The 13135-nt window shown below is 38.3% G+C and overlaps 1 protein-coding gene across 2 annotated transcripts in view; it reads left to right on the top strand.

The window, feature by feature from the left end:
* GRIA3 (glutamate ionotropic receptor AMPA type subunit 3) overlaps positions 1–13135 on the top strand; it is a 143688-nt gene that overhangs the window by 31236 nt on the left and 99317 nt on the right. For both annotated transcript variants that reach the window (XM_041396396.1, XM_041396395.1), the window contains exon 3: positions 2641–2880. In XM_041396396.1, coding sequence (XP_041252330.1) covers positions 2641–2880 — 240 coding nt within the window. The remainder of the gene's footprint in view (positions 1–2640; positions 2881–13135) is intronic.

Here is a 13135-nt window from a genome sequence, read left to right as displayed (position 1 = left end):
TGTAATTTTTGTTTTTCCCTTTTTTATCTGTAAGTTAATGCTTTTTATTTGTTACTTCAGCAGATAATTTTTTATGGTAGCTTTTCTGCTTTATATCCTGCTGGTATGTAGTTTAACAAAATGCCTTTTTAAACAGTGTATTTAATTCCTCAGTCATGCCTCTGGGAATAAATTCTTACTGTATTAAAACTTCTTTTATATCTTTTTTTTCTGTGGTGGATACCTCTGCAAACTTTCCTTTCAGAAATTACCACCTCTTATTTCCTTTCTGTGTCTCACCAGCTGCTATTTGCTGCTGGTCATGTCCTGTTACAGTGGCTTAAATACTTAAAGAAATTCCTTAACAGCGTCTCTAGTTTTTGCATCTAGAGCTTCAGGAAGAAAATCAAATTTTCACACCTGACTGCTGATTTTAGATGTTCTCCATGATGCTGTGTCAATGAGCTGATATTGTGGAGAATCCTTTTTAAAATTACTCTTACAGTTTTTAGTGATCCTGAGTGGTAGCATTTATGGTGGAAAATGTGATGCTATTTCAGAAGTAGCAATGCTGTACATTTCTGTGTAGAAGTCATGTCTCCCTTACTGGTAATTACTTGGTTTTTTGCAAAGTTATATATGCAGTCTTTTTGCAGAAGTGTTTAATGGATGTCTTGGTTTAGAGACAAGTTTTAGGAGAAAAAACCCTGAAATTAATGTTTCCTCTAAAGAGAAGGGAGTTTGCCAATGAGAGAAATTAATACCAATGGGTGAAAGTGAAAAAAGCCCAAACTGTTTATTAAACCAAAAAAGGGTGCACACAAGGCACAGAAAAGGATTGAATAAATGCTGGAAACTGAAATTTCCAAACCTTAACCCCCAGCCCTGCCAGGGGGCAGAGATGGCAGCTGTGCCCTTTGTCTCAGGGAAGGGGAGGCACAGGAGCTCACACAGCCACCAGGCAGATAGATGGGAACCTTTCTGGTGCTGGTCTCCTCCACACAGCAGGAAAAGCTGGTGGGTTTTGGTGTCCTTTCCTTTGCTGCCTTGGTGTCTCCTGAGGCCTGGGCTGTCTGGCACAGCCCCCACAGGCTCCCAGCATTGGAGGGGGGACAAAAAGAAAAAAACCAAGCCAAAACAGTTAAAGGGAGAGGGAAAAAAAAAAAAAACAAAAACAAAAAAAACCCACACATAACCAAAAAACTGAAGGATCTCTGTTGGAGTCAAGAGAAAAAGGTGGGGAAAGAAACAAATGAAGCTTCTTGCCTAAGCGAGCAAAACTCATCCAACAAAGGAGCAACGTAATGTCCCTGTCCATGGTGTGTGGAGCACACCCTGTGAAGAGAATTCCAACAGAGCCTTCACCTGGGCTTCCCAGGCTTCAGCCCCACCCTCTGGTTCATATTAAATCTACAGCAGCCATTTCTGGGCATAAAGCAGAGGATTAGGGAATAGAGTATCACCATAAAATCACCCCAGTATAATAGGGCTGGTTGTAAATTATTGTTAAATCCGGTTCTTGACAAGTGAAATTGTTAATTGTTAATGAATGAGCATTTTTCTGGGAAGCCTTTTTTCATTACAAATGGGCCTTGCTCATCCCTGTTCAGCAGTGGTATGATTAGAAGTGCTGCTGTGCTGTATTGTATTGCAATTGTACTGTCTTTTTATAATCCAGAGCCCCAGCACCTCAAAGATCAGGCTCCCTCTCTCTGTGATGCAGACTCCCTCCAAGGAAAGAACCCAGGGTCACAAGAACTCTGTGCTTTTCCTACAAAGCTGAACAACAAGAAATTCTTTTTCCTGCAATGCCATGAAGCTGGCCCTGTTTACAAATCGAAATATTTTCTTTTTGTCCAAAATGGTCATTGTTCAATCTCTATAAAGGATGGGAAATAATGAAGTATTTTCCCAGATAAGTTCATGTGGAAAAAAATCATCTTTGTCTGCATTTTGAGTTTTTTCTGGTGCAAGATGAGTTCCTCAGGACAGCAGAATTAATGACTAAGTTAATGACTAAGAGCCTTCAGTTTAAGGGATATCAGCTTTAGTCCCATGAAGCAACAATATGTGCTCCTCACTTGTGTTGTCGTATAGTAAGTCACAGAGTTTATTACTCTGAAAGATTTTAACACTCTGTTAAGAAGCCATCATAATTCCTTACTGAAAAAGACCACACAGAGGTTTCAGAGTTGTGGACTATAAAGGAATAAAACATTCAGATTTCTTTGAATCAGATCTGAATCAATTTTGGATACCAGGAAAAAATACCCCTTAACATTCTGACTTTAAGGCAGGCCTGGCATTTGTCATGTAGCTCCTCACAGAGTTCTCAAGGTGCTACTCAAGGAAGGAAAGTTATTTACAGACAGGTAATGTAATCCCATCTTTATTTTTGAAGAATAAAGAGGGATTAGTGGATTGTAGCAACACAGGACAAAGCACAACAAAAATTAAATGTGTTTAGGCCAGTTTGTGCTACAGAATTGGTACAATTGGTTACTACACTGAAATTAGTATATATTATCTCAATTCACTCCATCTGCTGCATCATACAGAATAATTTCAGGAATGGTTGGAAGGCTTACCTCAAATATACTTTGAAAGTTTGATTGTATTCATTATATATCAGATTTTAACATCCTCTTCTGTCTTTCTTAGTCTGTTCACAGTTTTCCAGAGGAGTTTATGCCATCTTTGGATTCTATGACCAGATGTCCATGAACACCCTGACGTCGTTCTGTGGAGCCCTTCACACGTCCTTCATCACACCGAGCTTCCCGACGGACGCAGATGTGCAGTTCGTCATCCAGATGCGGCCAGCGTTGAAAGGAGCCATCTTGAGCCTCTTGACTTACTATAAGTGGGAAAAGTTTGTGTACCTCTATGACACAGAACGGGGTGAGCACTGTCATTTTGACTGATTTTCTGTTTCATAGCTTGCTCTAAGTATTGCCAGCATCAGTACGTGCAGCCCAGTTTTCTTGGGGATGTAGGTAGAATGTTCTGAAGGAGCTAAAGTGAATGGATAAATGACCAGGGGGCATCTTCATATTACTGATAACTTTCAAGGAGATTGTCTGAGAATAGTGTTAGCAGAGTAAGTATTCAATTGTCATGCCTGGTTTCCACTGAGCTGCAGACTCCACACTTGCCAGGGTGTTTGAGTCCTTGCAAAATAAATAAGGTCAACACTGTGAAAAAGGCTGATAAGCAGGACCTTCCACTGTGCATGACATTGCAAATCCCATGCCACTTTACATAAATGCACATTTCTCCTGTCAGTGGACAAAGGCAATCCTTGCTAAGATACACTCTGGAGATGTCTAAGCATTAGTAATGGTCTAAGCATATATTGTGTAAGATCTCTGCTGGAGCCCAGAGAAAAAGGTGGGGAAAGAAAAAAATTAAGCTTCTTGCCGAAGCAAGCAAATACTGATCCAACAACAGGAGCAATGTAGCTCTAGATAGCTCATATTCCAGAGACAAATTGAGATACATGCCAAGAATGACCAAAGTCATGTTTAACTAAGTGGAAACGTTTTAGAACCAGCGTGTTCGTACTTAAGCCAATTGTTAACTACTAATAAGCATAAAATGTAGCAAAACTGTGTCTAGAAAAATCTGTCAAAAGAGAACTAGACATCAGAACCATTTTCTGTGAGGAATCTTTCTGCTGCCACCTGCTCTGAGTGTATTGAATTTGCTGAATTTCCTCTTACAGATTTCACCTGGGTAGCATTTTTTATATCAAATAGATGTGCCACTGCCCTTCTTACCAGCTTTATAATTTTCAACTTCAAGAAATTTTTCAGATCAAAGGGATCTCAATAGAGACAAAGAAGCTTCGATTCTGTTCCTGGCTCCCATGACAATATCTCCTTAGGCTACTGCATATTGTTAAGGATCAAATCTTCAGTGGGTGTGCTTTTCACGTTGAAGAATAGTAGCATCACCCAACTAAGAACCCAACTGAAACCTGAAAAATCATGTGTTGAAAAAGTAATTTTCAGTCTGACTTAGGTGAATGCCAAGCATTTCAAATTTTCTGAGTGATTTGGAGGTGTTAACTATTTCTAGCACTGAAAAACCCTAGCTGTAAGATTAAGTAGGATAATATGGAGAAGTTGAGAATGCCATTACTTCTGAATTCTTGTAAAATCACTACCCATAAATCTGTTTTGCTGGCTTAGTCCACTTTTAAATGAAAGCTCCTGTGAATAAGCAGTTTGTCTGAGTAAGAAAGGCTTATTTGATGTGGCCAAATACAATGAACTTACAGTGTGTGATGAAGTAAAATGCCATTAGTTCCAGGACTGATGAAACTTACCATGATTAAGGCTAATAAAGATTGCTTTGGAAAGAGTTTCACGAGTCATTCAAGAAATTTGGCACTTTAGACAGGAAAAATCATCCAAAGCAATAACAGTTTCACTAGAACTTGTCTAGATGACATAACTGTCAGACTAAGTGAGATAATAACAGGAGTCAGGAGGAGGGGAGACTTGCAACCTCAAACTTGCATTTATTTGCAGTTCTCAGTGTGTACAATCTCTAGGTAGACACAGTCTGAGCTTGTTATCATGGCTAATCCCTTTGGAACACTTTACTCATAATCTTACAATGGCTAGCCAAAGTCTTGCTGTGACCTCCAGAGTCTCACAGCGGTGTTAGACTGGCCCCGTGTTATGTCAGAGTGACAAATCTGAGTGAGATGACAGTGAAGGTCACTGTAGGATTATAAAATGTAGCACAGGGCAAGATAAAGGACAACTGTGTCTTTAGCATGGAAGAAGCATCAGTACATATAGGAAGCTTGATGATGGGCTTTAAGTTGTTTGGGGTAAACTTATATTTGGCCATCTTATCTGTTCTTCCTAGTTGTTGCTGTTTGGTAACATACCTATTATTTGCTAAGTTGGGAAAAAATGAACAGTTTATTAGTCTCACTTACTGCTATTTTAGTTTACTTCATAGAAATTGGTAGCCATCCTATCAAGAGTTTTAATTCTTCTAGTATTATAATAAATTAGGAAGTTTACCATAGTAGAGATGCAGGACAATTAGGTACTGAGAAATGGAGGTTAGGTTCCTTTGAGGAGTGGTAATCATGTGGGGCCTGAAGCATTTGGTAATTCCAGTAAGCTCACCAATTTCTTGTGATAGGCCTTCAAATGCCTAAATAATCCCCAAAAGTTTGGACAGTAATAATGGGGAATGACTGCTTGTGTCAGGTAGTGAATAGACTGTACATGTTCTTTTGCTAAGAAATGGAAACACTAGAGCAGTCCCAACTTTTAATAATTCCTGTCTTAGATACTGAATGGCTTTGGGGCACAAACACTGCAGAGAGAATGTGTTGAGCAGTTAATTGTCAGTTCCTGAGATAAACTATCATTTAAATAGTGCATTTCTAGGAATATTATAAACTCGATGAGAACCTGAGAAATCACTAAATATCAGACTGTTCTTTCTTATGTTCAATATTATTTATGGACTGAACTGATGTTGTAAGTAGCTTTACCACATTCAGCTGAAGTGAAGCACCACCATGTATGAAGCATTGCATATACTGCTAATACCACAGCATATTACACATGCCATACAAAACTGAGTAAAGGTTCTTGTGGTTTATTGAACTCTTTTCGTTTAAGCTTAGGAAAATGCAGCTTTGTAGAATTGTTTTCTTTTTGTTCTTTGCCATCAAGTCGTGTAATTGCATGGTTTCCTCCTCAGTGGTATTATGTACAAAACTGTGGTGTTTGGCTCCTGCAGTGAAGACCAAAGATAAATCTCAAACAACAGAATAAAATTAAGATGTGTAATTACATAGATAGGTGGTGAAGCTTTTAATCAGTTGAGTGTGTACATTGTATATACTTACATTCTTAAGTATAAAATAATATTTTCTGTTGCTATGAAATTACTGCGGATTGTGCTGTCAAATGCATATTTATGTGAAGGTGTAAAATTCAGTTTCTTGAAAACTGCTAAAGCACACAGGAAAAGAAAAGGTGAGATTCATTAATTTCACCAGCGAGAAGTATGTGTTATTGTTAATTTCAGTTGATAAATTTATTCTCTTCTAAGAAACAGAAATTTAAGAGAAATACCAAATTACATGTCTCCTCTAGTACCACCAGGAAAAACCCAAAACATGCTTTTCAGAGTGCAATGATGCTTTAGGAAATGGCTGCTAAGGGAAGAAAGGACATTAAGTGGTGTGTAGAAGAAACAATCATACGTTCACTCCATGCCACATGCTTTTAGTTCATGTGAAAGGGAAAGGCAGGGTTGCTTTCTGTTTGTGTTAACTCACATCACTAAGTTGACACTGTTGGTTGCTGTGATGCGTGCAAAATATCTGATTAATTGTATGGTGCTAACTGCCTCTTGTAGGCTTCTCTGCAGTAGGACTAAGACTAATTAAGATTATGTCAGGATGAGATGAGGTGAGGTTAGTACAGAAAGCTATTAAGAATTTAGGTAGCACTTTTCAGGAAAGTCACCTTTTGTATCTCATGTTGAGGATTACGTTTCATCAGAACACTCAGGTTTACTTTCAGTCTTCAGCTCTGTCTCTTCTCTTGCTTTACCTTAAATCAGATGTTATTCCACTGAATTCAGTGAACTGAAGTAACACAGGTGTGAATGTGTGCAGAAGTAAGCTTGCGGGTTTCATAATCATCTTATTGTTGCTTGAGAGTGTGAAATACTTCTTAATTATAAAAATGGTATGGTGAACTGTAATACTGAAGCTTTTGTTTATTTAAATTTTAAATTTAAATGTTAAGTAACATTTTGGTTTATTTTTGCCAGAGAAGCAGTTTTGTACAGATTGTTTGCTTCCCATCTGTCAGTGTAACACAGATGTTTTTTCCTAAGTTATTTTGATTTGTCATACCTACTCTGCACAAAGACGCGTATTTCTGTCAGGCAGATCATTTAAACAAAACCACACCAAGTGATTTATGTGATTTGCATCTAGTCTTCAGGTCATAGGAGTCATTACAAGACAGAAAAGTGGCCAACTGTGTTTGTGTAATGCCTTCCTACTCAATGGCAGCTCCGTCTGGACAGAGGTATAGAGACATCACAGGTTTTTTATGGCATTGTAAGCAAACCCCTCACTAAATCTGAAGTTCTTCTGTCATTTGGTTTTGATTTAGTCTATCAGTAGATACCTAGCAAGACCTAAAGTCAAGGAAAAAAGCCTTAATAAATATGGTTATTGTTGGATAATTTTTTTTTCATTGGTTAGCAGTGACTAGATGAAGGCTGAGGCAGGGAAGTTTTAATCTAATGCCCCAGGTTATTTGGCTAAGGAGAGTTGAAAATGTTTGCTTTAAAAACAATTACATCTTTAATCCTTGCTGCTACCAAAAGACAAACATTTGACTTGAATGTAATGGATAGGTAAGGGTACAGAAGGCCTCAAAATACAGGTTCAGAAAATATGACCAGTCCTATTTCTTCTAAATATAAAACTTCCTGGTGCTCTGTTGCATAAAGAAATGCCAGGTGAAAAGAATGGGGAGAAAAAAAAAGGTACAACTGGAAGCTTTTCAATGATCATGTGTAAGGCATCAAATTGCCTTAAAATGGGTTCAGCACAAGGCAATGAGGTCTGATTCCCTGCTTCTGCTGAAGACAAAGAACAACTCTGTTGAGTTCTGCTTTTGCAGAATGAGGTTAGTTATCTATTGCTATCAAAGGACAAGACACTTCTGTACTGCTTTCCCTGGGGAATGGGAGATTGGAGCTGATAAAAGTGGTATGTAGAACCAGGCTCATTATAGCTTCCACAAAATTAAATTGATGGGTTTTTGGTTTTTTTTTAATTAAGAGTTGCATTGAAAGGTACTCCTATGTAGAATGTAACTATTTTTTTTTGTCAAAATGTGGGGTAGGATTAATTTTTATGGAATCTAAAAGGACTGTGCTTTAGTACTTGGTAGATTCCTAGAGATTTTAGAATTTTGAGTTCTAGTGGACCAACTCTTCCCCTGGAAACAACAATGAAGAATGGAAACAGAGAGTGACTGACCCCTGTTTAAAAGCACCTTCCATCAGCAGAGAAGTGCAAAAGAGCTCCTCCTTCTACATAGCTCGTTTCTTAGACTCTTTGTCTTTCTGCATGTCAGGAAGTTTTATTATAAAGATCATTCCTCAATGAAGGAGAAAATAAAAATCGTGGTAGTAGCTACACCAGCATTAGTAAACCCTGAATTCAGTACCTGCTGTTCAGTCAAATATCAAAAGAACTGATAGCTGAGCTGTTCATTATCTTCAGAGCAGGGGAGTTATCCCACTAGCTGAAAACATATCTGAATCCCTTACATTAAGAAAAAAGGAATTAACAGTGGCTTACAGTTTTCTCAGAATTACACATGGACTTGGTCCGTTTTAGAATTTTAATTCTTGTTTGCTAGTACATTCATACCTGCTTAATTCTTCTCAGTTGTGCCTATGAGGTTGATGCATTGAATTTTGCTTACACTTTCAAAAGTAGGAAAGGTTCTAAAATTTTGACATTTTCTTCTGTAAGTATCAATCTGTGGTGAAGAATAAAGCAACATACAAAGCTTGTTTGGGAGCCTATAAAATAAAAGTGACCTATAAAAAAAAGCCTATAAAAAAGTGACCACAAAACGGAGAGTTACTACAAACTTTGATTCTTCTGAGTTTTTTGGCTCTTTGCAGGAGTGTTTTGGTCAGCAGTCTAGGATCATGGGAGTGACATGGAGACAGTATCAATTGCTGGCATTTAAGTAGCTATGTAGATAAGCTGTCTCATTCTCCTTTCCCACTTTATATAGTGTAGGCAGACAAATCCTGCCAAGGCCTCCCCTGTCACAGGACCAGGTGTCACAGGTCTCTTACATTCTAAGACTTATGTGCACCAGTAACTGCCATGCAGAAATTTCCTTCTAGGTCAAAAACAACTTGCAGCATGGCCATAAAATGTGGCATCTTTTGCATGGCTTTGCTTGAAAGGATGTGGTGTAGTTTCGGGTTTTCATGCTCTGCTAAAGCAGAGAACACACACAGTGTAAAGATCCTTATGATAGAATATCCAGTCTTTAGATTTAAAGAACAGTCATACTCACTGTACTTAGATGCAATAGGAAAATGATTGGTTTATTTCACTATCGGTCTTGTGGGCATGAGTGATTTTACCATCTTATAATACCTAGAATTTATATTTCTGTAGGGTTTAAAGTCATAGATACTGCTTAGAGATGTTTGTATAAAATAAAAGTAATTTAACCTCACAAGGAGGCAAACCTTGACATACTTATTTAGGGCACATTGTTTCACTGCTTTCAACAGTATAATGTATGAACCAAAGCTCTATTCAGGAAACGAGCCAGGACCTTAATTGAAATATTTCAGGATTACTTTACTGTTTGATTTTACTACCTAAATATGTTCAGGACTAATCTGAGTCTGAACAGTTAAATCTAGCTTTTGATGATCACTTTCCATTTATTTCTTCTGAAATCTCTGAAGTCTCATACCAACTCCTTTTATCTTGGTCTCTGTGGTACACAGATATAGAAGAAAGCCTTTTCACTGATCCTTGCCCAAACAAACATTGAGACCTTGTGTGGGAGAATGGATGTTGGCTGGTTTTTAGGTGGACTGAGAGCCTTAAGCTTTTTTCCTGATCTTTCCCATTAGCTGCTATTTGTTTAGCTTACCCTGGTAATCACTTAAACCGTTTTACTAGCTTAGGAACAAGAGGAATGGATCAACTTTGAAAGTCATCCAGCATGAGATGTATCATGATGGCAAGATGCAGCTTAAGACCAACAGCCCAGAGTTCATGGGGATATTCTGTATGGCAGCTTTGTGCCTCTTTACAGCAGTTGTGTACACACAGTGGGCTCAGTTTGGTGTTGAGATGCCCGGGCTCCATGCCTGAGCATCCCTTGAAGCTGTTGGAACACACGCTATTGTCAGCCGTGTTTTCCAACAAGAGGAGTAACTGCATATATACAATATATTTGTGTCTTGCTCCATGGAGCCGTGGAAAATAAGGAAGTGTGTCAGCCCATTCACAAAGAAAAGGGTATTACAGTATCCTCATATCCACATTCACACTGAGTGTGAATCCAGTTGTGTTTGAGCAAGTGTCGAAGTCTGTCTTGACCTTATGTGAAATCAGGTCATAAACCTGAAGCAGAACATTCTGGATACAGAGTAGAAATGGGCAGGTTCAGGATAAATGATGTCTGGAAGTCTAAAGTAGGTTGTGTCCATCCTTGTTTTACTGATGAAAGCAGCCAGAATCCTCAGGATCATGAGCTGAGGCCCTGAATATCTTTTGTAGTAAACAGGAAAACCAGCAGCATTGCTACTCACCAATGCCTTGCAGAGATAAGTCTGCAAATTATTGTATTTATAAACTGAGTTGGGTAAATGCATGCCTTTAAATATTTAATCTTTTCATAAATATGCATGTTTTTTCAACTTTTGGTAGAGCCGTAACATTTAATTTTTTTCATTGTGTGCACAAGTAATTTAAGTGGCAGATGCTTTTGTTCTCAGTTGATTTTATGTCTGTAACAACAAGGCTTAAATGGTCAGAATCTCACTTTTGCAGACTTCCTGCAACAAAGCCAGTTTCAACAGTTTCCAAGTGGAGGTGGAGTGGGGAAGGGATGAAAAGATACGTGAGAAGCATTGTTGGCCCTTTTGTTCTGAGGCAAAGGCAAGGACTTGACACTAAGCCAAGCCTTGGAGGTGATGGACAGGCTTTGCTTGGAACCAGAGGAGACAAGGTGGAATTTGTGGATCCTGGGAAGGAGATAGGACTTTTTAGACTTGGAAGGACGTCTGTAAAAAAGAAAACCTGTATGCAAAAGACTGAGAGTAAATTTTTATCAAACCTATTTATTTAGTCCATCTCACCCAACAGATCTAGGAGTGTCTGAAAGTTATTTTTCTTGATTTCATTATTTTACATCTCTATATGCAGCACAGTGTTAAAAGTCTGGAAGTCTTTGGTGTCTTTAGCATATGGATGCTCCAAGAAAGGCAGGCTGGCTTTACCTGGAAGCTTGGGCTGATTCTGTCCATGGAAGTAAATGGTCTTGCTGACTTAAAATCTGCATAAAGCAGCTGGTACTCTCAGTGGGACTGAAGAAAGCAGCACTATTTAATACAAAATCAAGATGAAGCAATTTTCAAGTATGTACCAAGAAGAGATGTGTAACATCTCTTCTTGCATTAGTATGTGCACTTAGTATGTGAAGTTGACTACTTCAGTGGAGCAGCATGTTCTGGTTATCACAAGTTTTCCAAAGGAAGGACATTTTGACACCTTGCTGCTTAGTGCAGTTAGGGTGGCAGTTATTTAGCATGTTAGTATTCTTACAAGTTTGCAATTGTCATCACCTTTCTCTGGATCTTGACTGTGTTTGCTCTTCCAGTGCATCTTTCTTCACCTAGAAATTGGTCTTTCTTAGTGAGTAGACAACTGCTGCTAGTGGCCCGTGGTATTTATGGAAGAAGAGTTGTTTCTTATTCACAACAAGGGAACAGGTTCCCAACATACCTGGGAGAGACTACACCCTTCTTTGAGCTTGGTGTGGTGGTGAGAAGGTGATTTTCAGCCCAAAAGAAAGCAAATGAACGATTCACTGGGTGAAGAACTTCTGTGGAGTGAGCACAGGCTGTTGTAGCTTAATAGAATGACTGTAATAGTTGGAAGTAGTAAAAAATACCAAACACAAAGGAGATTTTTCCACTGCTTGAGAAATACATGAGTAAAATGGAGTATCTCAACAAGTTAGTAAATCAAAGCTTCTCCTTCCATAGAGTGTCCTCAGATGCTCCAAAACAGCTTCTCAGATGAGCAATGATACACATTTTCTTTTCTCACTACTAAAGGGGAGACTTATATGCAGTTTGAATTTCTTTTGATACAGAACTATACCATGCTGGGTGAATGCTGTGTAAGAATTTCACTTTGTTAAAGCCTTTGTGCTTTTGAAGCAGTTTTTATTTGATGGTCTCAAAAAGCAATGAGAGAATGTTGTATGCAAGGGGTTCCAGTCCCACTTTTCAGATGGAAGATTTGATGTACTGATCAGCAGGTTAACAACCTGGTCTTCATCTGCTTACATGTATGGAAATACCTTTGAGTTGAAAGCACTGTGAGCTTTGGCTTAAGAGATGTGCAGAATGTCGTGCTGGAAGTCAGTGGCTATGGTTACTGATGAAAAGCAGTTTTTCATGCTCCTGCACAAGAATTCCTTAAATTTTACCATGAATTTCCCTTTTCACCTAGAAAAATACTTGAACCTGTGAAGAACATCATAATGGATTAGTTAGAAGCTTTGTATTTAAGGTAGTTGTTTAAAGATGCTTGCCATGGAGTTTATATGAATGAATCCATTGGTTATGTCTTCGTACTCTCCTTCATCTGTGACACTTGGCCAATTTAGATGTAGTTTCTTCTTTCGGGCTTCAGAAAATTTACCAAACTAATTTGACCGCATGCCTTTTCCTTTCCAGAAAATATCAACTGTTTTAGTAAGCATAAAAATTACTTGAGTGCTTTGTAGGAGAATAAATGTGAATGCATTTGTGTCAAACCCACTCAGCTAGCAGGTAAAATGACCTCATATTGTATTTAGGTTAAGGAGTTTTTAAAGGTTTTTTTTCTCCAGCAGAGATAGATTTTTCTCTGGTTTCTCTTGAGACATTTAATATCACACCTCCTTTTTCCTTTTTTTTTTTTTTTTTTTTATTTCCCTTCTTGCAATTCAGATTAGGACAGCACTGTGAGCCAGTATTTCAGGAGGTATATAAGATATGCTAGTACAGTGGGATGAAAAATAGCTCCATAAAGTGATTAAGTATTAATCTCTAAAGAAAAAAAGTTAAAATTTCCTGACATGAATTTTATACTTGGTAACAAGTAATTATTCATTTCTTCAACTCTAGATGCATAGCTTTTCCTGGCCACCTCTTGCTTTGATTCATGGTGCAGAGAATCATTGGGAGGGAAAGGTGACCTGAGGTTTTATTCCTCCTCAGCCTGAGCTCATCGTGTTCACAGGCTGTTGCTTTGCACTTATAAGTATTTTTGACTTACCTTGGTTGTCAGCAGCCCAAGGAAACAAATCAGCAGTCAATGATTTGC

Source organism: Onychostruthus taczanowskii, unplaced genomic scaffold (assembly GCF_017590055.1).
Source record: "Onychostruthus taczanowskii isolate IOZ18803 unplaced genomic scaffold, ASM1759005v1 scaffold13, whole genome shotgun sequence".
Taxonomy (NCBI): Eukaryota; Metazoa; Chordata; class Aves; order Passeriformes; family Passeridae; genus Onychostruthus; species Onychostruthus taczanowskii.
This window is presented reverse-complemented; position numbering and strand designations above follow the sequence as displayed.